This window comes from Ornithorhynchus anatinus, chromosome 16 (genome assembly GCF_004115215.2).
Source record: "Ornithorhynchus anatinus isolate Pmale09 chromosome 16, mOrnAna1.pri.v4, whole genome shotgun sequence".
Classification (NCBI taxonomy): domain Eukaryota; kingdom Metazoa; phylum Chordata; class Mammalia; order Monotremata; family Ornithorhynchidae; genus Ornithorhynchus; species Ornithorhynchus anatinus.
Window position 1 is genome coordinate 32,187,666 of NC_041743.1, and position 24,189 is coordinate 32,211,854.

Below are 24,189 nucleotides of genomic sequence, written 5' to 3' on the forward strand. Positions count from 1 at the left end.
AATTATTGTCATTTTTGTAAAGCACCTAAATGCATTCAGTATGACTCGACAGTCTTGATCTCTTTATCTTCATATCTTCCTCGTCTACCAGCTTTGTCCCTTCTCCTTTCCTCATCCTCAGCTAACATAAGCTTTGTGGATACAACCAGTGTTGTGCAGAGTGAATGTGTAAAAGCAATTAATTCAAAAAAGACTGATTCATTTCAGAAATCATTTCTCAAGTTATATAATAAGAATCTAAATTGCACCAATTTTTCCCTTTCCATTACATTTCTGAACTGAGCTCATCTCGATAATATTGTCAACGGAAATTTTGATGAACACTTCATCAATTAATTATTTTGCATATATGCAAAAGAGAAATGATTATTTGCAATCTTGGTGTCTATTATGGTATGTCTCCTTAGACTCTAGATTAATTTTCTTCCTAGAACTTATAAAATCATTTAGGGAGTACCCAGAATGCCTACAGAACTTCCTTGCCCTTCTGGTCTCTGTCCAGGATATGCATGTCATCAGCACCGACGAGAACCAGGTGTTTGCGGCGGTCCAGGAGTGGAACCAGAACGATACCTACAATCTGTACATCTCAGACACCCGGGGGGTCTACTTCACCCTGGCCCTGGAGAACGTCCAGAGCAGCCGAGGGCCTGAAGGCAATGTCATGATTGACCTCTATGAGGTATGTCACAGGGCCAGGTGAAGATTCTCTGTTTCAGGGGAGTGGGGGCTTGGCGACCCAATGACAACATTATCACCGGGTCCTCACTGGAAATTACACTGAGCTTTTCCGAAGAGAACCTGACAACAACTGTTCCCCACTTCAGTAGTTGTCTAACAGTGTGGCATAGTGGATGGAGCACGGCCTGGGAGTCACAAGAACCTGGGTTCTAATCCCAGCTGTCACTTGCCTGCTGTGTGACCTTGGGCAAATGATTTCACTACTCTGGGCCTCGGTTCCCTCGTCTGTAAAATGGGGATTAAGACTCTGATCCCTATGTGGGACAGGGACCGTGTTCATCCCAATGATCTTGTATCTACTTCAGTGCTTAGAACAGTGCCTGGCACATAGTAAGCACTTAAATACCTCAATTATTACCACTATTATCATTAGTATTATTATTATTAACTCTGTGGATTATCCATCAATTGCTCATCCACCGGCTGTGTGAATTTGCCCTATCTGGGACACTCTGATAACCTCGTATCTCCCAGTGCTTATAACAGTGCTTGGCACTGTTACAACAAATACCAGCATGATTATAATCATTTTTGTTTTCTCCTTCAGTCCTTAATGGTACTGTCTTCTAGGATCAGGTGACTCTCCCCCTTATCACCACCCATGCATTAAACAAGCCACACCCTCTGTTTTTTAGGCTCTGTTACCAAAGATAACAGGAAGAGGAGGAGAGAGTCAGAGGAAATAATTAATGACTGTCCAGAGCAACTCTGTGACATCTTTTGGCCATATTGAAGGGCACAGGAGAAGTTAAAGAGGGCTCAGAGGCGAGCTGTGGAAATTCTTAAAGAGTAGGAAAATGGGGGATGTTGCTTAGTCTGAACCAAAGAAAACAGAAAGGAGAGCTAGTAAGAGAATATACATGGGTAGAAGTAAGCAGATTTCCCATGTTCCTTGAAAATAGAAAAGGAAGCAGGTTAGGTTAGACAAGGAGAAGAACTTCCAGCGGGGGATAATGAACCGATAAGGTAGGTAATAAATCTTTTTGATTATAATTTATCTTATCCTGGTAAATACGTATTTTCTCAACTTCTATATAAAAAGTAAGGCAAACCCAACCTTTCCATTTTTAATCTTGACAGTAAATCTTGCAGACAGCCCATGCCCTTTCCCTGTGTGACTGTCAACCTACGCCCCGGTCAGTTAGAGAGAGATTTTTTCATTTTCTATTTATTTTTGGTCATTTTTAAAGTCATGGCCCTGATGATGGAAGATTTGTAATGTGCTATAATGAGCCATTTAAAGTCTCACTCATAATTTTGAGGGAACTCAGTCATCCACCTAGTTCTCGCTGGACCAGTGGGGCTGGTCACCAATGATTCATCTCTCTAGGAGGAGGTACGATAAAGGCGGGAAGATGTGCTGGTTGACTTAAGAGAAGAATGTGCCCACCTGAAACACTTAAATCGTTTCTCTCTAGAGTATATTGGGGAACACTCTCCTCCCTCTTCTCCATGAGAATGATTTTCCCACTCCTGGGTGCTCATGAGAACATTTTCTAGCATTCAGTCTTCTAGATGTACCAGTCTCTAGGTCCTATGTATGGGAACAAGTGAAAAGAGAAATTTAGGACACCTGGTTTGCCTACAAATATGGCTAAGAAGACTTGAGCCTGTGTTCTCCCATAACAATGTAATTTCAGCTTCTTTTCTTGCCTTTTTCTCACATTCTTTCCTTGCCCCAGAAATTTTCCTTGTTTCTGGATTACACCTTCCAACCCATCAAGAATATTTTTGAATAACTACTATGTGCCTTGTGCTAAGCACTTGGGAGCATACAATAATGTGATTAGATTTAGAAGAGAGCTATAAGAGGGCTAAGCTGAAGTTGGGGAGGAGCAAGGACAAGTAGGGATGGGGAAGAGAATTGATTGTGTGCCTCAAAGCCCATGGTCAGGAATGTCTCCTTCCCTACCAACTAGCTCAGTGAGATGGATTAGGAAGTTGTTTTTGAAGGACCCAGAGCACATTTTAATTGGTCCCAGGATGATGCTGAGGTGGTTGACTCTGGTTGGGATTGACTTTGAGTTGCCTGGTTTTTGGAAAGCCCCGTGAGTCACCAGTTAAAAGCCCAGGTGTTTATTGCAGCCTGATATGAAGAGGGGACATGTCAGTGACCCCTGGACATTGTGTGCTATTTGCCCCTAATTCATGGATTTCCTATTAATGTCTCTCCTGTGGTTGGTTGCCTGTGGAAGTACTGCCAGCTGTTATTACCATCAATTTGAGCAGTGGTTTGACTGCATTATGTAAAGGTGTCCTATGTCCTCGGGGGGAAGAGAAGTCTTTGTTTTATTATGCTGACAGTTCATAGCAACCTGGATTGAAATTGATGTGATCAGATTGGAAGTGTCGTATCTGCTGATTACCTAGATGGAAAGAATATTGGCTGACACTGAACCAGGTACAAATGTTCCCTTAAATCTGATTGTTCTGGCTAGAAGGATGCCGAAAGCCATCCAGTGCGCAGCTCCCAATAGAATTGCTCTGAATGATGAGCGCTTAGGGGTAAATGGAAAGTAAAAAATCCATACATGAATTAATAAGGAACAGAAATAGCACAATCAGTGGTGGTGTGGGGAAAAGGTAGAAAGTGTGAAATGTACCCCCCTCTCAAGTTTGAGAAAACAGAAAGGCTGCCTGTGTGTCTTGCTCAAGTGGGCTCACATGAATTTAACACTTGTCAATTAAACTACATATGTGATTCTGAGTCATTTAAGCCTACATGACCTTTTTAGGGTGCACAGGGAAAAGGAGGTGAGAAATGAGAGGTTGTGTGCCTCAGAAAAAGTTCTCTGTTGTGTAGGGATTGTCACAAATTTTCCCCTTGAAACGCCTTTCTCTTCTGAGACTTTGTCATGTCCATGCCTATAGTTCTATTTGCTAAGTCAGTCGATCAAAAATGGCATTTATTGAACACTTATAGTGTGCAGAACCCTATACTAAACACTCAGGAAAGTACAATACAGTAGAATTGGTACACATGCTACTTCTTCATTGGGACTTTACAGTCTATAGATTATTTCTTGATTTCTTTGTTCTTGTCTACTCCACATCTTTCCAACCAAGTTACAGCCCTGATGCCAGTCACTCGGGTATTATATTAGCTGTGGCTCTGCCTGCCAGCTACTCCTGCCTGGAGTATTTGCAGTAGATGTTTCTGGAATGTGTGGCTATGAAATTTGTTCCCTGAGTTAGTTGAAGTGTGTATTAATGTTGTGCATTATGCTCCCTGGAGGCAGGCCAGGAGTGCACTAATCACTGGGGAAATCATGGGAGTGAGTTGGGAGGGGGTATGTGACAAGTATACGCTTGTATGTTGGTGTGCTGGCCTGATGTCATGGATGATGAGAGGTGGATTGACAGCCTGGGGAAAGGTCCCCCATCCTCTGGGGAAGCAATATTAATTAATGATGAAGAAGAATGCTGAGGTTTAATCTGCAGCGACAGCTTACGTCAAGCAGAAAGGAAATTGATGGGATTGGGCTATGACCACCTGTCGGGAATACGCAGTATATGTCCGACTTGGGCAAGTGTGTCTGGTGTGGGCATGTGTGGCTAACGTGGCTCGGTTACAAGGTGAAGCTGTCAGAACATGACAGTGTAACTTACACTCTGCTTATTCCAGAGCGGCTGGCAATTACAAACCCAGGGCAGGATGCAGAAAAGAAAAATTTACTGGGATATAGAAGCCATCGATCACCTGACATATAAAATGCTATTTAATCATTGTGGCCAGAAACTCAGTGAGGCTACCAAGTCAAGAAACAACAAAGGGCAGGACTAGAGAAATTATTGGCTTGGTTCTCTTAAAAACCCAGGGATCGCCAAGATTACACATACCTAGTGCCTTGAAACTGAATTTCCCTCATCAATAAGGTATCCATTCTCTTCCTTTTTCTTATAGAAAATAGTCCCCTTCAAAAACCCAAATTAATTGATGGCCCTTTGAAGAATTTTGTTCATGCTGTCTTCATTTCCTGATTATCTTCAAATGTTCAGTCTATGGTTTCCTATGATTTAATTCCCTGCAAAGCTTCTAGAGTGAAATGTATGTCTCTGAGCAGCAGGGACAGAAAGAATAAAGGCTTCTGTCATTGAAACCCTCGTGCCTCAGCACAGCTTGTGGAGGAAAAGGGATAAGAGCTAAGTGGGTTTTTTTTCCATATCTGCCTCACCCAGATCCTGAACCAACTGGTGGAGTTGTAGATGACCCTTTTGAGGGAATCAGAAGTAGATAGGATTGGTATCTCAGGAGGTAGGGGCTGGGGGGGAGTACGGCCAGGGAACACTCCCTATCCCCCTCGCCAGCTTCCTTCCCCATTTTAGACAACAGCATAAAAAAGAAAAATCTCTTCCTTTCGTTCCTCCACCCTTCTGACTGGGAGTCCTGCTGGAATATTTTTTCTCTCTGGCTCTCCTCAACAAAAGCTCAAGATCTAGATTGGGATAAGTCACTCATGGTCACAGTAATAAACCGATTCTGCCATTTTCACCCCTTTTCCCAGAGCACGAAGGTGAATATCTTTCCCATGACTTGAAAACACACATGAAAATAGACCTAGAGTCCATTAATGTCCTTTGTGGAGGGAGGAACTGGGGGGTAATATGCATTAGCCTGCCCGGTAGCAGAAATGGTCAAAGGGAGTGTAACATGTGGGCACTGGTAGTCAGTGTGTAGCTGGGCAGTTGCCTTAGAGGAGTTTACTGTATGAGATAGGAATGAATGGGGATTATTTCCAAGTTAGAGCTGGAAGGAGGAAGTCCCTCTGCTGCTGTCCTGTGGAGCTGAGCCTGTTGTCACTCTATTACCTCTTTCTTCTGCTGGGTAATAAACCTGAAGGCCAACTAGTCAGACTTGACATGAATTGCCAAAAAGAGGCTTTGGGGTCCAATATTATGGAAACCTACTACAAATCAAATCTATCAACTCCTAAGAGCAGAGTACCCTGCCCTACATCCTAGCAACAGAACTAGAGGCCAGCAAGTCCTGGCAATTGTGCTATTTGAGTAGGACATGCTATTTTTCATCCTTTACCCAGCAATGAGAAAATGCGAAACTCCTTTACTTTAGAAATGTGTAGGGGTCTTATATGGATGCCTCTGAGTGTGTACTTGTTTTGTTTTGTTGTCTGTCTCCCCCATTTAGACTGTGAACCCGTTGTTGGGCAGGGATTGTCTCTGTTGCCAAATTGTGCATTCCAAGCGCTTAGTACAGTGCTCTGCATATAGTAAGCGCTCAATAAATATGATTGAATGAATGAAAGTGTAGTGTATGTGTAAATACATGTATTCCGCTTTTTAAATGGGTGATGAGAAGTTTAAGCATATTTTCCAAGGGTAAATATATTTCCCTTTGTTCCTCTTTTTCCTGACTTGTGTTTTCCTAATACGAAGGCTCGATGGTTTCAGATTAACTCATTTTTGGTCCTGACATATCTACCATCCTGTTATTTCCTCTCACTGGCGGGACTGGAATCATCATCATCAATAGCATTTGTTTATTGCCTTCTGTCCTCAGAACACTGTTCTAAGCACTTAGGAGAGCATGAAGCAGAAGACATGATCCTCGCTCTCAAGGATCTCCCCGTTTAGCCAGAGAAGCGGATAAATACATTACAGATGTCTGAGATATGTACAAAAGTGTTAGGGGGCTGTTGTGTCAAAGTTCTTCGGTGGTATAGAGGGCCAAGTGACAGTTGAGGAAACTGAGGAGAGATTAGACATTACTAGGGGAAGGCCTTCTGCAGCCTGTGTGTTTTTAGAAAGGCTTTAAAAATTGGGAAGGGAGTGGTCTGTTAGATATGAAGGGGGAGTAAATTACAGGCATGGGAAATCGGGGAAAGTAAAATACAACAGAGTGAATAGAAATGACCCACAGGGAATTGACCATCTACAAGGTGAGACAGACATTAAAATGAATAACAGATAAGGGAAATAGTAGAGTATGAGGATATTTACATAAGTGTTGTGGGGCTGGGTTGACTATCAAAGGTTTTATATTGTACTCTCCCAATTGCTTAGTACAGAGATCTGCATACAGTGTGCGCTCAGTAAATGTGATTGATTGATCAATTGATTAAGGGAGAGGAAAGGGCGTGAGCCAAACATAGGTGGTGGGAGAGCCCAGAAGGCACAGTGAGTATGTTTTTTTGCTTTGTTTTGTTTTTGAGATTAATTCCTGCTAATCTATGTCCGACCTGTAACAGGGACCCAAGTAGTTATAGTCAAGTCCACAGACAGAGATGTTTAATGAACCCCCAGTGAATGCAGAACTTTAAAGCCGGTGCTGTGAAGGTTACAGAACAAATGAGACAGTCCCCACCCTCATGAAACTTATATTCTAGTCTGAGAAGACAAGACTCAGGCAAAGATCCAACAGGAAGTAAAGGTCATACCAAGTCAGAGTGGCCCAAACTTACTGAATAGAAATATATCAGTAAATCACTTCTATTTATTGAGTGCTTACTGTGTGCAGAGCAATGTACTAAGTGGTTAGGAAAGTACAGTATAGCAGATTGGTAGACGTAGTCCCTGCCCACAATGAGTTTAACAGTCCAGAGACTGTGATATAAACTATAGAAGTAATAACATTTATTGAATACTCCCTGGGTATAATACACTATTCTTAGCCCTTGGAGAATGAGAAGCAAAAACATTTTGTCTCAAGAGGTCACTCCAGATAGGAATTTGGTGGCTGCTGGGTAATCCATGCATTGCCTGACACTTTCCAACCCAACCCTCTGAGGACAATGAAACCCCATCATTCTTCCCTTGGGCTTTTCTACATTTGATCTCTGAATGTTCATCTGCACTGCTCCTAGATCTGATAGGCTGGATAAAGTAAAAGAAAAAAAAAAAACCCTCTTCTCAAACTGGTGTATTTTTCAGCCATGTCAATTTTTCCCAGGTAGCAGGGATAAAGGGAATGTTCTTGGCTAACAAGAAGATTGACAACCAAGTGAAGACTTTCATCACATACAACAAAGGAAGAGACTGGCGTTTGCTTCAGGCACCCGACTCCGATCTGAGAGGGAATCCTGTTCACTGCCTGCTAGTAAGTTGCTGTATTGAACAAACCTTTCCCCAGGTAACAATATGATGACACTGCTATTAAAAATGAATTGAGCTGCCTGCCTGGCCCACTTTAGCACTTCTCCTGAACAGTTAGTTGTGGGGATGGGTAGCCAGTAACATGACAGAGATGGTTTCCAGGTTTTAGAATCACAATGGGGAAAAAAGTTTCTAGTGAGAACTCTTCCTGCTGAGGATCAAGGGTTTTGAAGCAGGTCAGAGGCTGCTGTCTGTTTGCTGATGAGGAGGGTAGGGCAGAAGTCTAGTGAGTGTGCTCTGGAGGTCAGAACCTTGCAGAAAGTTGTGGGATGACAAAACAGACAATTCCTCCAGAGTAGGTCTGCATTGTTGCTGGTTCCAGCCTCTAGCTCTGTGTGAGGCACACTACTGTGGTGTGACTTCATTCATTGCAGAGAACATCACAAATGTCATCAAGAAAAGATGTGGCCTGTGGGTGAAAGAGCAAAGACATGGTCATGAGGAGACCCAATTCTAACCCCAACTCCTTCACTTGCCTGCTGTGTGACTTTGGGCAACTCACATGATCTCTCTGTGCTTCAGTTTCCTCACCTGTAAAATGGGCCTTTTAAGTCCCTTTTTTTCCTTCCCCTTAGACTCTGATCCCCAAGAGGGACAAAAACTGTTTCTGATCTGATTGTGTTGTATCTCTTCTGGGTGTAGCAGAGTTCTTGCCACATGGGAAGAGCTTAACAAACACCATAACTGTTGTTATAGCATGGAGATGAGCCCTTGGAGAGGATGGAGTTTAGCCTCTCTTTCTCCTCCAATCCCTGATAGACAGAATTAAGTTTCAGCATTTTGCATAAAATGCGTGGGAGGATGGGATGGTTTCTGAGAGAAACAATAAGACAAATCCACATATCTAGAAACAGCAACCTTGGAGTAGCTGCACAAGTCCAATCAATCAATCAGTCGTATTTATTGAGCGCTTACTGTGTACAGAGCACTGAACTAAGTGCTTGGAAGAGTACAATATAACAGTTGGGAAACCCGTTCCCTGCCTACAACAACTGACCCTTAAGCTCATCCACAGTAATCCTAAATTGAATTTGGAATTCACTACATAATTGCAGGGCTATTAAGATCCAGAACAAAAATTGGACTGACGCCTGAAAGGCTCCCAAGTTCTCCCTCCTCACTTCCAACCTCCAGGTGAACTATATCACCATTTCAGGACTGGTTTTGGGAGAGAAGAGGAGGAAATCACTTTGCAAAAATCCACCAGAGGTGGAAAATAGGACCTGAGCTTTAGGATGGCAGCAATCTGTTAAAAAAAAAACCCTCTGTCAGGCTGGGAGCTAGTGGCAGGGAGGAGATAAAGAGCGATTTCAGCTCGTGAGTGCTTGGGAAGTGGCGGTGTCACCACCAGCACGGCCGAGTGATTAGAAAAGAGATTTTCTAGGCGAGCTTTACAAATGGGGAACAAGTCCAGCATAGCAGCCTTAAATCGAACACACCTCATCAAATGCCTTCTTAAAGCATCCGGTGTAATTTCAGGTTAAATTTTCAGGCCTCTTAGACTGATTACCTGCAGAGTTCAGCTGGGATCTTTTTCTCCAAATTCTGCATGGTCCAATTATTCATTCATTCAGTCGTATTTATTGAGTGCTTACTGTGTGCAGAGCACTGTACTAAGCGCTTGGAAAGTACAATTCGGCAACAGATGCAGACAATCCCTACCCAACAACAGGCTGACAGTCTAGAAGTGGGAGGCAGACAACAAAACAAAACAAGTAGACAGGCATCAATACTATCAAATTAGACAGGGGTATTGCCAGATCAAGGCGTGTCTTCCTCTGAAAACTTCCCAGAGGCAGGAAGGGAAGGGAGCCCAGCAGAGTCTGTTTGAGATTATCTGCCCCAGTGGAAGGTAATGACAGAAGCCCCATTTCTCTCTGGACCCTGCCTACTCCTCTCCACCTCGACTCGGTCTGGGACAAAGCTGTCCATTGGGGTTCGGTCCAAACCCTTACCTCCTGGAGGATTAGAAGGCTTGATGAGAGGAAGGAAATCAGGTGTCGGCGGTGGTGGGTGGAGCTTCGTTTCACCCATCCGATATCCCACTATTCCCAGTTAACATGGACAGCGGATCGGTGGGGCTGGGTGGAGGAAGGAAGGGGTGATTTCTGGAATCAACTCTCATTTTCTCCCCCTGCTCTGGGCATAACAACGACAGTGTGCCTTCAGCAACGAGGCAATTTTCAACTTCATCTAGGTCCCTGGAAGGTGTGTTGGTGGAGGGAACTCACCGCAGCACTATTGTGAAAGATCAGCTTTTATCCACAGCCTGGCATCGATCAATGGTCTGGGGGTTCATCTCCCCTATCCTGGGTGCCTAGCTAAGAGTGGGGCAGATCAGCTCTGCGCATTCCAATTCATAAGCCCTTCTTGGACCCCTCTAAAACCACTGAACCAACTGCTGAGAGGGAGGGCTGTCTTTCTTCTGATTATGCAAATGGGAACATTTACACAAATTAACTTGTGCTTCTAGGGAGGAAGCAGCCCTGACATGATCCAGACCTTCACTCTAAATATTAACTGTGGCTGCAATCTGTAACTCAAAAATACCCTTCTTGGCTCATAAGGGTAGATGAGTCCACCCTCACTTAACTCTGAACAGTCTCAGAAGGTATTTTTTATTACTGCAAACAAAACCAAAAACCCCAAACACAATGTCTTTTTGGTCACATTTTAACCACTTCATCAGATAAGACTCTTTTTTTTTACAAAAAACTCCTACATCGGCAGTATTAACTGGACTTAGAAAAAAAAATTGCATAATATTTTCCTTTTACCAGCTGGGGGCAATCCAATACCAGAAATGGGAGAACGGAGGAAAAGAGGCATCGGAAAAATCACTGGTGATGCTGCCACCAGAGCTGGATGTTCTCGGTCAATGTCACACCCAAGCTGAGGCAATCAATCTACTGTATTTATTGAGCACTTCCTGTGTGCAGACCATTGTACTGAGCGCTTGGGACAGGGCAGTGAACAGAATTGGTAGACTTGTTCCCTGACCACAACAAGTTTACAGTCTAGAGGGGAGTAATGCTTCTTCAGGAGCAGGACAACAAGGCAGTGGGCTCCTTTACTTCCTGGTCTACTTCATGAATCCGCAAACTCTGAATCAGAGAACCTTCAGAACCAGTGGGACACCATGAGCGAAGTGCCTGGGCCTACATATTGCCCAGTGGTATTCAGGAAGCACTTACTATGTGTTAAGAGCTGTGATAGAAACAGAATGATTGGATCGGACCCAATCCTTGTCCTTCTTGGGATTCACAGTTCCTGAAGTAGGTAGAACAGGGATTGCATCCCCATTTTACAGATGAGAAAACTGGACCACAAAGAGGTTGTGATTTGCCCGAGGTCACATAGCAGATTAACGGCAGAACTGGGCCTAGACCCAGTTCTTTGACTCCCAGCCTCCTGCTCTTTTCCAGAGTGAATTCTGTGGTGTCTACATTCATTTAGAGGGTCTCTCTCCAGGATGAGTTCTCTAATGAGCAGTGCAGGTTTGTTGACTGATGGAAGGCTGTTCCTCATTCATTACATTTGCAGGGTTTCTTTTCAGGATGAATTCTCTATTGTGTGACTTGCATGTTTTCTTGGCTGAACTTCCTCCCCTGCCTCAAATGCAAATTCTCCCCTGGACTTTCTGTACCTCTCTGTCTTGCAGCACCTGGGCTTTGGTCAACCGTACCTGTAACCCTGACCTCGTCCGGGAAACTTAGTTAAAAACATGAGCTGGAGAATGACGCCTTGGGTTCTAATCCCAGATGGGCTTCTTTCCTGCTGTGTGATCTTGTGCAAGTCACTTAATTTCTCTGTGCCTCTGTTTCCTCATCTGTAAAACTGAGAGTAAATACCTGTTTTCCCTTCCCTTTAGACTGTGAGCCCCAGGTGAGACAAGAACAGTACCCAACCTGATTATCTTGTATCTACTGCAGTGCTTAGTACAGTGCTTGGCACATAGTAAGCATTTAACATATATCACAATTATTATTATTGATGCTACTTCCCGGTTTTCTCAAGGTAATGGCCCCACTCCTTTCCTCAGAGCTACGTGATTCACCCCAAACTATTTATTTTCCAAAGCCTTAATCCCATAGCCTCTCAGGTTCCATGTCTTTCACTCTAAGAAGAGGACAGGGCCCCTTCTTTCTGTTTGTATCCCTAAAGCCCAGTGATGGGGTGAAATACAAATGCCAATCTCTATTATTATTTATTATTATTATTTGTTACGTGCTTATTATGTGTCAAGCACTTGTCTAACTGCTGGAGTCGATGAAAGTTAATCAGATCGGACACAGTTCCTCTCTGACATGGGGCAAATAGTCTAAGTAGGAGGGAGATCAGGAAACTGAAGCTCAGAGAAGATAGGGACTTGGCCTAGGTCACACAGCAGGCAACTGGCTAAGCTGGAGTTAGAACCCAAGTCACCTGGCTCCTAGTGCTCTTTCCCATAAGCTTTCTCTGCTCTGCACTTCTGATTTGTGCACTTAGGACAACTGAGTAGAGTTTCTGGTAAAATCTAAAACCATTCATCTCTCAGTTTACCTCAAGTCACTGTGCAGAACACACAGAAAATATTTTGGTATTGTCTTAAATGTATCACCTTGGGTGCTTCACAAAGGAATTTCAAGGCCCACCCCTGCCCTCTAAAACCTTTGCTCCAGTCTGACTCAGCTTTTTATGCTTTTTATCCTCTAGCATGCTCCTTACTCCCTTTCCATGATGGTAGTTTGTCATTTTTATTCAAAAGTTAAAAATCCATTGGAAAAAGTATTGGAAAAAAAGGAAGTTTTATTTAAAACAAGACATCCTTATGGTTTGGTAGTGGAGTGAAGGACCTCTGGAATCAGATATATTTATTTTTCCCTGTTTTCTGGTTCTCTATTTCCTTTTAAGGTATCTGTAGTTTGTCATTTTACTTCCACCTTGGGAACCGGATTTCAGTTTTTTCATGATTGAATTGCTACAGGCCTCTGAATGGTGCTTTGCCAAGATTTTAGTCAAACTGGAGAAAAGTAATAAAGGAAACAAGTTGGTGATAACCAAAACCCAAGCCAGGAAGAGTAAGAAGTAAAGATGAAAAAGAAAAGGGATTCAAATACAGTTTGTATCTTTGGTGACTCAGTTGTGAGTAGTTTAAAAAAAAATCCCCATAAATTGTAGTAGTAGAATTCTCTGGGACAGACTATGAACTTTTGACCAAGGGAAATCATTTAAATTCTTAGAAATAATGAAAATTCCCTATAAAATTGTATTTGCCCTGTTATCTTGACAAGCAAATGTATTATGTTTTTCACTGGTGGTTTTAAGCAGACTAACTCTGATCTTGATACAATCCCAGCACAAGAACCACATAGAAGGTTTTTACTGCTAGAATATGCTCCAGATAGCATTTTCCTCACCTGACTCAGTTTCTCCAAGTTGGGCTTGATAATCTACTTTGAGTTGAGTAGCATGTTAGATTGATTGCAATTAGTGGCACTTCAATCAAGATGAAGAGTATTTATTTGGCACCTGTCTTTTGCCACAAATGGAGCTTTGCGCAGAGGGAAAATAAACCAGAAATAGAACTCAAGGTGAAGTTCCTGAAGGGCAGGCAATGTAGTGGGTGAAGACAAGCAGCCAGGTCTGTAGCCAAAGGTTTGTCCTAAAAAGCTTATGCCCCTACTTCTCACTTTTTTCCTTTCTTTTCCCCAGCCATATTGTTCCCTCCACCTTCATCTAAAGGTTTCGGAGAATCCCTATACTTCAGGGAACATTGCCAGTCGCGATACGGCACCCAGCATTATAGTGGCCTCAGGTATGAGATTGCCGTTTGTTGGCTTCTTTGAAAAACACGGTCTTTGCTTGAGAGTATTTTCTGCTCTAGTTAGATTTTTGCGTTGGGGACTTGACGAGCAAACAAGAACCAAATTGAACACCTGATTCTGACACTGGCATAGGGCGGTGGAAAATGTGGAAAGAACGGACTTTTCTCAAGCTCCAGTTAATTGAGAATATTTTCATTCTAGGAAACATAGGCTCTGAATTGTCTGACAATGATATCAGCATGTTTGTGTCTTCTGATGCAGGGAATACCTGGAGGCAGGTAAGTAACAAGTGTGTTCATCGCTGAGATAGGCCATTCCTGTGTGGTCTGTCATGGATGATTGAGATGGGAGGGAGGAGTCTCTACAAATGCATCCTAAAGACTGTTGTGCTTCTGCTAGAGAATTATAGTAAAGGGAAATCTGCAGTCTTTTAACCCCCCCCTTAGGAGTTATGTACAATCAATCATTCATTCTCTCATTTCCCTTAATACTGCTAGTGACTGGTGTGGGTAGGCAAGAGGAGGCAAAGTGAAGAAGGGAATAATAATAATAATGTTGGTATTTGTTAAGCACTTACTATGTGCCGAGGACTGTTCTAAGCGCTGGGGGAGATACAGGGTAATCAGGATGTCCCACGTGAGGCTCACAGTTAATTCCCATTTTACAGATGAGGTAACTGAGGCACAGAGAAGTTAAGTGACTTGCCCACAGTCACACAGCTGACAAGTGGCAGAGCCGGGATTCGAACTCATGACCTCTGACTCCCAAGCCCATGCTCTTTCCACTGAGCCACTCTGAGGCTGCTGAATCACCAACTCCAGAAAGTAGCAGATTCAACACAGGCCATAGTTAAGGGCTCACTGGGCTCCAGGGAGCTGCCCAGCTTGAGCCATGAACTCAGACCGGGGAGTCAGGTGGGTAGGACAGGTGGTTGTTGCATAGGAGAAAGCAAGAGACAGTCCATGCCCTCCAAGAAACGTACGGGTTAATAAGTTCCACAGAACTAATATGTATATCAATCAATCAAATTTATTGAACGCTTACTGACTGTATACAGAGCACCATACCAATCGCTTGAGAGAATACAGTAGAACTGTGGGTAGACAGATTCCCTGCCCACAAGGAACTGACAGTCTAGAGGACCACAGACAAATCTGAATCTCCAACAGCAGAGGCTTAGAAGCAGAATTACTGAAGAACCAGCTTTCCCAAGGGCTTAGTACAGTTCTCTGCACACAGTAAACGCTCAATAAATACAATTGAATGAGTGAATGAATCAGCTCCAATCTGCAGGGATAAATAAATGCTGTGAGGTAGCTGAAATAACTGGAATGCTTAGCACCAGGTCAGGCAAAGTTGGACTCGATGAGCTGAAATAATTTACCACATAGCATTTATTCTTCATCTTATTTTGGTTTATTAAGAAACACCCATTAACAAAAAGACCTACGTAGGGAAGCACTAAGGCAGTGTTGAAAGCAAAGTGAAATCAAGCAGATTAAACCCCTCAGCACCCCACAAAATAAAATCCAAAACTCAGTGGATTTATCAGGTTAGGAGCATCAAGCTGTCAGGGTTGATTGTATATTATACTCTGTGTTTACTCCATAAATTCCTTCTGCCTTGAAGGAGGAACATGGTGGTAAATGCAGTATGGAAAAAAATAGCCATTACCCAGGTGGTGTTCTGAGAATTTAAAAATCTCATGTGCAAAGATAGAGTAATAACAATCAGAACGCATATGTCAGGAGAAGTAGAAATGGAATCTCTTTAAAGCAATGCCACTTTAAGCTCAAATGCCTCCTGCCTTCTGAATGTGAATTAAATATCCATTGCTTAGAAAACAGGTATTTAATGAGGTTTAGCAATCATAACAAGATATGTGTCTAATGCATAGTTGTTACACTTCAATAAATATGTTTTAATAACCTGTTGACATTTAATTATCAAACAATAACTAGCATCGTAAATTAAAGTCTAATGTGTATTTAGCAGTATGATTACTTTGGGTAAGATTTTGTGCAGGGAAGGGAGGCAGGAGTTTCACATTGCAGAGTGCAAGCAACCGTGGCTGCTTCCTAGCCTTTCTGAGACCAAACAGGATCTGTGAGGGAAAATTCCCACAGGGGACTCAGAGTAGAGAAGCAGTGTGACTTAGTGAAAAGAGCAGGGGCTTGGGAGTCAGAGGATGTGCGTTCTAATCCCGGCTCCGCCACTCGTCTCCTCTGTGACCTCGGGCAAGTCATTTCACTTCTCTGTGCCTCAGTTCCCTCATCCGTAAAATGGGGATTGACTGTGAGCCCCACGTGGGACAACCTGATTAACTTCTATCTACCCCAGTGCTTAGAACAGTGCATGGCACATAGTAAGTGCTTAACAAATACCATTATTATTGTTATTACTTTTAATTCTGAGTCCTTCATTTTTGAGATTGCTAAGTAAGTGCTTTATTGCAGCCATCTTCAGGAGGGGAGTGTGAGAAATTTCCTCCAAGAAAAATTTGATGGGCTAATTCTAGATTAGTGTGTAGCATGAAGAAAATCCCTCTTGAGTACACCATCCAATCCTCTCCCTGCCTACTTATGGTGGGGAAGGGGATGGGGTGCCTGGGGGTTGTGTTTTCATAGCTGAAGAGTAAGGGTAAATGAAGGATTTACTGAGAGACTGACTGCTGAGAGAAATTATGAAAATGAAAATAGTAACCTTACTTGGTGAATATTATGTAAGTACTACTTCCTGCTATGTGACCATGGGCACTTCTCTGTGCCTCATTTTCACCCCCTGTAAAATGGAGATTCAATCTCTGTTCTTCCTCCCTCCTCTTAGACTGTGAACACTACTTGCTACTGGGACTGTGTCCACCTTGATTATCATGGATCTATCCCAAAGCTTTTAAATGATAGTGCTTGGCATATAACATGCACTTAAATATTACTGTTACTTCTACTATTATCATCATTATTATTGTCTATGCCACATCCTCAAAATACCCTTTTGGGGCTGAAGATATGTAAAGGGGGCTTTTTTTCTTCATTTGAATACTAATCTAATATGAATTGGAGCTTCTGACTCAATTCTGAACCACCCTTCCCTGGTACTGGAGTCTAACAGAATCATCCTATCAGAACAAGAGTAATTTCCCCAAGTATGATTTCTCGAGAACAAACCTAACTGTGTATCTTGGTTCTGCCTCCCTGTTTGGAATGTGTGGGATGTCAGATGAATCTATGAGACTGTTTTTCCCTCAGATCTTTGAAGAGGAGCACAGTGTTTTGTACCTGGATCAGGGAGGCGTGTTGGTGGCCATGAAACACACATCTCTACCGATTCGACATCTCTGGTAATTGTTCTGACTGCCGGGACATGTTAAAACAAATCTGGAGAAGTCATGCTATTAGCGGATTGATCGTGGCCTTATGTGTACTAAAATACCACGATCCATCAGAATACGATTTACACTTTTGCTCTACTAAAGTTGCATTGTAAATTGTAGTTTCCCTGAAAAAGGGGTCTAAAGGAAGCATTTTAGGGAAAACAATTTTGGTTTTTCAAATAAGATAGTTCTCAAGCATGCTATCCCTTCTTTCTTCAGTGTTAACCCTCTTCCCTGCAGAATTATTGATTCAAGAGTTTGTAAAACAATTGTATGGATAGGTCAAATCCCTGCATTGATTTTTTAAATGGCACCTTGCAACCTTCAAGTTGAGTGAATCCTATCCTCTGCATTGTCACAAATTGCCTTCACACGTATTTGCTTACCAAATATTTCACCCCATAGCGGCAAAATGATCCGTACAAAATGTGCACTTGGTTTTCACTACCCATATTCAGGTGAATTTCTTCTGGTAGGGGTGAACCTATTTCCAGTCACAAATTTAAAGTTGGCCAATGAGGTCTTAAGGGACAATGCAAAGCAGGTGTGCCCAAAAGGTCAAATGTTTAAATCAGAGTTCCTTGCCTGCTTTTGTGAGACTGAACCTCTGCCTCTGTTGCTGCGGCTACCCACACCTCTGCTTCTCTGCCTCATTTTAAGTTGTAATTCTGGTTTTAGTAGCATTGTTGGTTGCTGTGGAGATGATTACGATGCAGCAAATGGAGCCTTACAGCTTCAGATGGAAAATGAATTACCGGAGAACTACTGAGAAAGATGATTTTCATGCAGATGTCCCTTAGAAATAAAGGCAGAGAAAAACAGTGGAAAAACATGATACAATGTTCTCTGTTTAGACAAGTTCCAGGACAGGAATTGCCTCTTCTAGTAACTAGTAGCATAATTAATAGATCCATATACCGGACGGAGCTGTGATCTCTAACATCAAAAGATATCCATGTATGTTTTTCTGTAGTGGGGGTACTGTAGTAATATATTAGATATCAGCCTACATTAGTTATTGAAGGCTCCACCATACAAAATTAAAAAGGAATAGTATGGCATAGTTGCTAAACCTGCAGGAGGTTGCAATATACTGCGAGATTCTAAAGCAAAAAAAAAAGAAAAAAAAAATGACTTCTTGGAAGAATCATGCTGGTTCTTGCAAGGTGCCTTAGCAAGAAAATTTCTTGCTGAAAAGTTATTCCTCCCACTCAAACTATTCTTTTTAATGATATTTAGCGTGTCATTAGTGATATAAAGTTCCCAAATGACCTACCCAACTCCATGTTTGTCAGTGCCTGGCGAAGAACATTAGGCTCGTGCCCTTTGAAACCATTGTGCCTCGTTCTTCTTTTATTGATAGAATTGTTGGTTTGGCAGACGTTGCCATCAGTAACTGAGGCCTGATGCCCATTTTTCACTAGGTTAAGTTTTGACGAAGGGAGATCCTGGAGCAAATACAGTTTCACATCTATTCCGTTGTTTGTGGATGGGGTCTTGGGAGAGCCCGGAGAAGAGACGCTGATAATGACGTGAGTGGAACATTTTGAGACATAGGCCTGGGGATTCATAGTGAGAGCTCTGTGCTTCCTGATTCACTGGCATATAATTTTTCCTCTTAGAATAGTAACTCTTCCCAAAGTATCTTTTAGAGAGAACCACCTGATGGGGGTTTTGTGTAAGTCCATATATTTGAGGACCTAGCCCCACCCGTGCTGGGAAAGGCTGCCTTAAATGGTTCCATCAGGACACTGAACTGCTTTTAAGCTAGACATCCAAAAGGTTCCACTCTACATTCCTGCTCTATGCAGTGTTCCACCTGATCAAATATGTCCAAATTAAAATGATGAAATTTACCTCAGGGATGCCAGTCTCGTAAACAAGGAAGGAGAGCAGGTTGCCCTGGAGTTAGAGAGCGCTGTTTGACTATGGGGCCCATCCAGCCATGCCAGTCTCAGAGGACAGTTCCTACTGCCACAGTATCGATGAATTGGCACTTGAAGAAATAGAAACACCATTTGCAGTCCTACAATCTCTGGCTCCTCAGTATGGTTGTTGGATATGGGAATAACATTGTGAACAACGCCTGAGAACTGAGCATCAAGAGAACATTTTCCCCTCCCTGGACTCTTAGGTCATCATCAATAGTGTTTTTTGAGCATTTACTGTGTGCAGAGCACTGCACTAAATGTGCTTATGTCTTATTTGAACAGCCAATAGAGCGGAAACTTGAGCAATTGTTCAGTGAAACCCAGAGTTGAGAGTCGGAATCACTGACATTGGCCATCTGTTATATAGGTTACCCAGCATTTTCTGAACCCCTTATTTCCCGCTGTCTGGGGAGTTCAGCCAATTTATTCTGATGCATTGATAATCTCTACACACTTCCAGCCAGCTCATTTCTGCTGTTATGCCCTTATTATGGGTGTTTTTCAGTTATTACTGCTGGGAAAGGTCTAGAACCCAACTCCTGTAAGTACAACTGAGCTTTAGAACTGGAGTTTTAGACATCATCCCCAGATGGAAAGAGATGCAAACAGCACTTGGCTGACAATTTCTTGGATAGGAAATGAGGCAGAAAAATGGTTTCCATATATTTCCTTCCAGAGCTGCTCCCTTCAAGAGCCCTGCAGTGAGAACTTAGGTTTGCTAACAGAGTCATCCAGCCTGATACAAAGCACTCATGTACCGAATGAAAAGGTGGCAGTTAATCAAAATCACGTATGAAGAAGCAGATGAAAACAACCCTTGCCAGGGATTTTAGAAATACCCTTGGTAATCAGAAGCTGATCCCACTTTAAAGCAAAAGCACAGTTTCGCTTGATTAAAACCTTCCCAAGGACTTCTCTAGGTCCAGTTACTTAATGTCATAAGCACCTTTCCCATTATATGGTAGATTAAAAATACAACAGTAGCTATTTGTGCTTCTGAAATTTCATTTTCATGAGTTTCCTTTGCCAACCTGGCACATGATGCCCATAAATTGGAGAGAGACTTAATTAGTAACTTAGGTACATCTGGGTTTCAAAAGCAGTCTTTCAAATTTGAAAATCTAATGTTTTCATCCTTGGAAAACTTCTTTATAATGGGGATAAAATCAATATTCAGTCAGTTGTATCTACTGAGCACTTGTGTGCAGAGCACTACTAAACTCCTGGGAGAGTACAATATAACAGAGTTGGTAGATGTGTTCCTTGCCTACAAGGTGCTTTCAGTCTAGAGACCCATTTGGGATAGGGATTGTTTCTGATTTCATAACCTTTTATCTAGTCCATTACTTACCACGTAATAAGTCCTTAATAAATGCCATAATTATTTCTTGGTTTGGAAAGAGAAGGGAATATATCTAGCTAAATGATTTGAAACGTGAAAGTGGATTTTTAAAACTCCATCCTACTGAATTATTCCTTCTCTCTTTAAAAATTGAGTTGTTTTCCTCTTAATCCAAAATAGCCCTGTTTGCCCAAGGCACATGCAGAAGGACTTTTGGTGGGTCCCAAAGTTTAGATTTTCCCTTTCCTTGTATAAGAAAACACGCATAGATTTAGTTACATGTCACCTTCATTGGAATTTTTACATTCCAGCCTCCACAAGCCAAAGATAAGGTATGTCAAACTCTTTCAGGCGATTAGAATATGCCGTCATTGAATGGAAGTAGTGGAAATACACGATACTTGTAATGAGTGGAGACTTCAAACACAATATAATTTAATCTGTTCTCAGAGCCTTCCGTGGGTGGGGAGGGGCTGGCCCCAGCCTGAGTAGTTAGCTTCTGATGCTCTGCACACCTTTTTGCTGTATTCTATAGAGTATTTGGACACTTCAGCCATCGCTCTGAATGGCAACTGGTCAAAGTTGACTACAAGTCCATTTTCGACAGGCGGTGTGCTGAGGAAGACTACCTCCCATGGCAACTCCACAGCCAGGTAATTGGAAAAAGACCCAAGGGCTCTTCTGGGGCTATTACTGGGCAATGGTTAGTTTGCCAAAAATTAGATACAGTGCTCACTAGTGAATATGATTACCATTCCAGTTTCTTCCATTTAACCCCACAAGTCTGAGTTAGGGTGATCTGGACCGTGATTCCTGTCAGGTAGCATTTCCATATGATTTATGTCCCGTGGAAATGAAACAACTGAGGGTCCGTTTTGAAGTTTTTTCTGTTTTATGCTGGAACATACTGAGATAAAATTCAAATGCACTTTAGTTACCGTTACAACTTGAAATACAAATCCAGCACTAGGCTCTAGATACAATTCATCATAGCACAATAGAAGTGGGGGTGGTGCTGAAGGGGGAGACCTTTATTTTTATCCAAACCAAGGCAGCAGATAGCGACATTACACTGGATGAATAGATCCAGAAGCAACCTTCTTTCTGGCTACTTGGATTGCTCATATTTGGGTTGTCTACCCTTCATATTTCAGGCCATTTCCAGTGTTAGGAATGCAGAATCTTTAACAGAAAACAATTCCCCAGTCCCTGCCTCTTGATTATTCAGTTCATGTGGCAAGTCTCAGCCCAACCTTTCCCCCTCTGATTATTTCTTGAGGCAGAAGTCCTTACCTGGGGTTCTCCAAATGATTGCAAAGTGTCTTCCTGCAAAGTCATCATTGTATTCAGGCATCAAGAGATAATATACCCCAAACCCACTCTCAGTAATGTATTTACACATAAGTGTTTTGGAATCTGTTAAAGTGAGTTCGCCAGGAAGACAGGCTAGGGAATAAGCAAAACCTGCATTGATCTCTCAGATGTACAGGGATGATGCGTCTGGGATTGTCACAGTTTTGCTTGGTGATACTGTGCTTAGGTGGTCCCCAATTTACTAGGAAACTGGACTTTTGAATTTAGATTCATTTCAAGTGTAATTTTGGAGGTTTGGTTTGTGTTTTATTTTTTTGTGTTTGTTTTTCTCAGCCATCATCACCTGAGGGGAAGGAGCCTGCTCAGTGAGGTTGAGGGGCTGTAACTTGGAGCTCTTGGGTGATTTGTGAATATGTGCAATTCTGTCTCTTTGCAGTTCTGGCCCACTGTATTGGTATGCCCTTTAAGCAAGGAGCTAATTGAGCTCAGGGACTTCTATTTCAGGGTTGGCTTGGTAAATTCTTTGTTCCTGGCCTTTGGTCCTTCTGGGTGTCTTCTGTGTCTCATTAAAGTTGTAGGAAATGGGCCTCATAGATTTTTCTCTTACTCCAGTACTAACTAGGGATAGTCTAATTGCTTTTGCAATCCAGTTTCATACATTACCAGAATTTTGGAAAGAATGACTAAAAATGTTGTCGCCTGACCACAGAACACCAAGCTCGTGTCACATAGATGAAAAGTTTTGGGATGACCAACCTGGAACCCATCGCGCCCACAAGGATGTGAGAATATGGTCTCATGATTGGTTATGGTACCATCCCGTGGTAGCTTCTGATCTGAGTATATTGTCTTCTCAGGGAGAGGCATGCATTATGGGAGCCAAAAGAATATACAAGAAGCGAAAATCCGAAAAGAAATGCATGCAGGGAAAATATGCCGGCGCCATGGCATCGGAGCCTTGTGTCTGTACGGAGGCAGACTTTGACTGGTGAGTTGATTCTCTCACAGGAGTCACCTGACTCATCAGTTTTATGCCACGTAGGATAATACAAGCACTGAACAACCTCATCAAGTCAACCCCTTTTCTGTGTATGCACTGAAACCTTTAGAACCAAGCCTGCTTAGTTGAGGGCATTTGTCTCTTTGTACACCAAGGAGGGCAGGATAGGTTAAATTCATCCCCAGCCCAGCCACTGTTTTGGAAAACCTGAGAGAGTGCAAAGTACACCAACCACTTCAGCAACCTGAGACCAAGATATACTTCATTTCATTTTGGGTTTAAGCTTTCCCTGCCCCTACTCATCCAGGAGGGCAAAGTCCTGCCTGGTAATCGAGTCCCTTGCCAGTTAAAGGGAAAGTTAGCTGTCTTCCGTGGTGTGGCCACATCTACTGGTGGCCGTGATATTGAAAACAAATTATTCTTGCATTGCTTTGCTTCTCCAGGTGCTAGTTCAGGTCCTCACTCATGTTCATACAATTATTCCTCAGGCTCATGGGCCCCATTGACTTTATGATGACACTTAACATATGTCTCTGGGAATCTTGTGCCTCCATTCCCATTTTCCACTTGAATTGTATATTTGTGTTTTTGTTTTTGTCCTGTCACTCTCATTGGTCTGTAAACCCCCTGAGGGATGGGGCCGTATCTTCTCCTTTGTCCTTTGAAGGCCCAACACCTCTCTAATGGATTGAGAACTCTGCACAAAGTAAGATCTCCTCAGATACCATGGCAGACAAGGGAAAGGAGGACGTTAGAGAATGTGAATTCTATGAGCAGAAGTCTTCTGGGATTCCCCTTTCTGTACTCCTTCTTGAATGTTTTCAGTGCTCATGTGGAGAGAAAAGGGATGTCGGTTTGTAGATCGAATCATCATAATGTAGATCAGTATTGGTGAATTCACCCCATCAGTCAATCAGTTAATGGTATGCATTGAGTGCTTACTCTGTGCAGAGCACTGTTTGGGGAGAATACAATATAGTAAAGTTTGGTAGACATGATGGCTGCCTTCAAGGAATTTGCAATCTAGTGGAAGAGGCAGGCATTAAGATAAATTACAGGTGGGGGAACAACAGAAAATAAAGATAGGTATGAAAATACTATGGGGGTAAATGTGGGAGATGGACAGGGGTGCTTGGATGATGAGGAAGTTCTGAAGTGGCAGGAGGCATAAATAGGCTGAGGAGATGAAAGATTAATCAGGAAAGACTTCCTGGAGGAGGTGTGATTTCAAAAGCAATTTGATTTGAGAAGCAGCATGGCTTAGTAGACAGAGCATGGTCCTGAGAGTCCGAAGGACCTGGATTCTAATTCCGGCTCCACTACTCGTCTGCTGTGTGACCTTAGGTAAGTCACTGAAGTTCTCTGGGCCTCAGTTACCTCATCAGTGGAATGGGGATTAAGACTCTGAGCCCCATGTAGGACATGGACTGTGTTTCCAGCTGGTTATCTTCTATAATAGCGATTAATACAGTGTCTGGCAGATAGGAAACACTTAAATGCCATTTAAAAAAAAAAAACTTGAAGAAAGAGAGCCTTGGTGTGCTGGATACGAAGGGGAAGGGAATTCCAGG

General features: G+C 42.6%; 1 protein-coding gene across 1 annotated transcript in view; it reads left to right on the top strand.

The window, feature by feature from the left end:
• Nucleotides 1-24,189, top strand: part of SORCS1 (sortilin related VPS10 domain containing receptor 1) — a gene marked incomplete at its 5' end in the record, with an annotated part of 364,626 nt that overhangs the window by 279,146 nt on the left and 61,291 nt on the right. Inside the window, 8 exons of the mRNA XM_029080271.2 lie at nucleotides 503-682; nucleotides 7,649-7,795; nucleotides 13,546-13,648; nucleotides 13,860-13,936; nucleotides 16,907-16,998; nucleotides 18,456-18,563; nucleotides 20,840-20,957; nucleotides 22,476-22,606. Coding sequence (XP_028936104.1) covers nucleotides 503-682; nucleotides 7,649-7,795; nucleotides 13,546-13,648; nucleotides 13,860-13,936; nucleotides 16,907-16,998; nucleotides 18,456-18,563; nucleotides 20,840-20,957; nucleotides 22,476-22,606 — 956 coding nt within the window. The remainder of the gene's footprint in view (nucleotides 1-502; nucleotides 683-7,648; nucleotides 7,796-13,545; nucleotides 13,649-13,859; nucleotides 13,937-16,906; nucleotides 16,999-18,455; nucleotides 18,564-20,839; nucleotides 20,958-22,475; nucleotides 22,607-24,189) is intronic.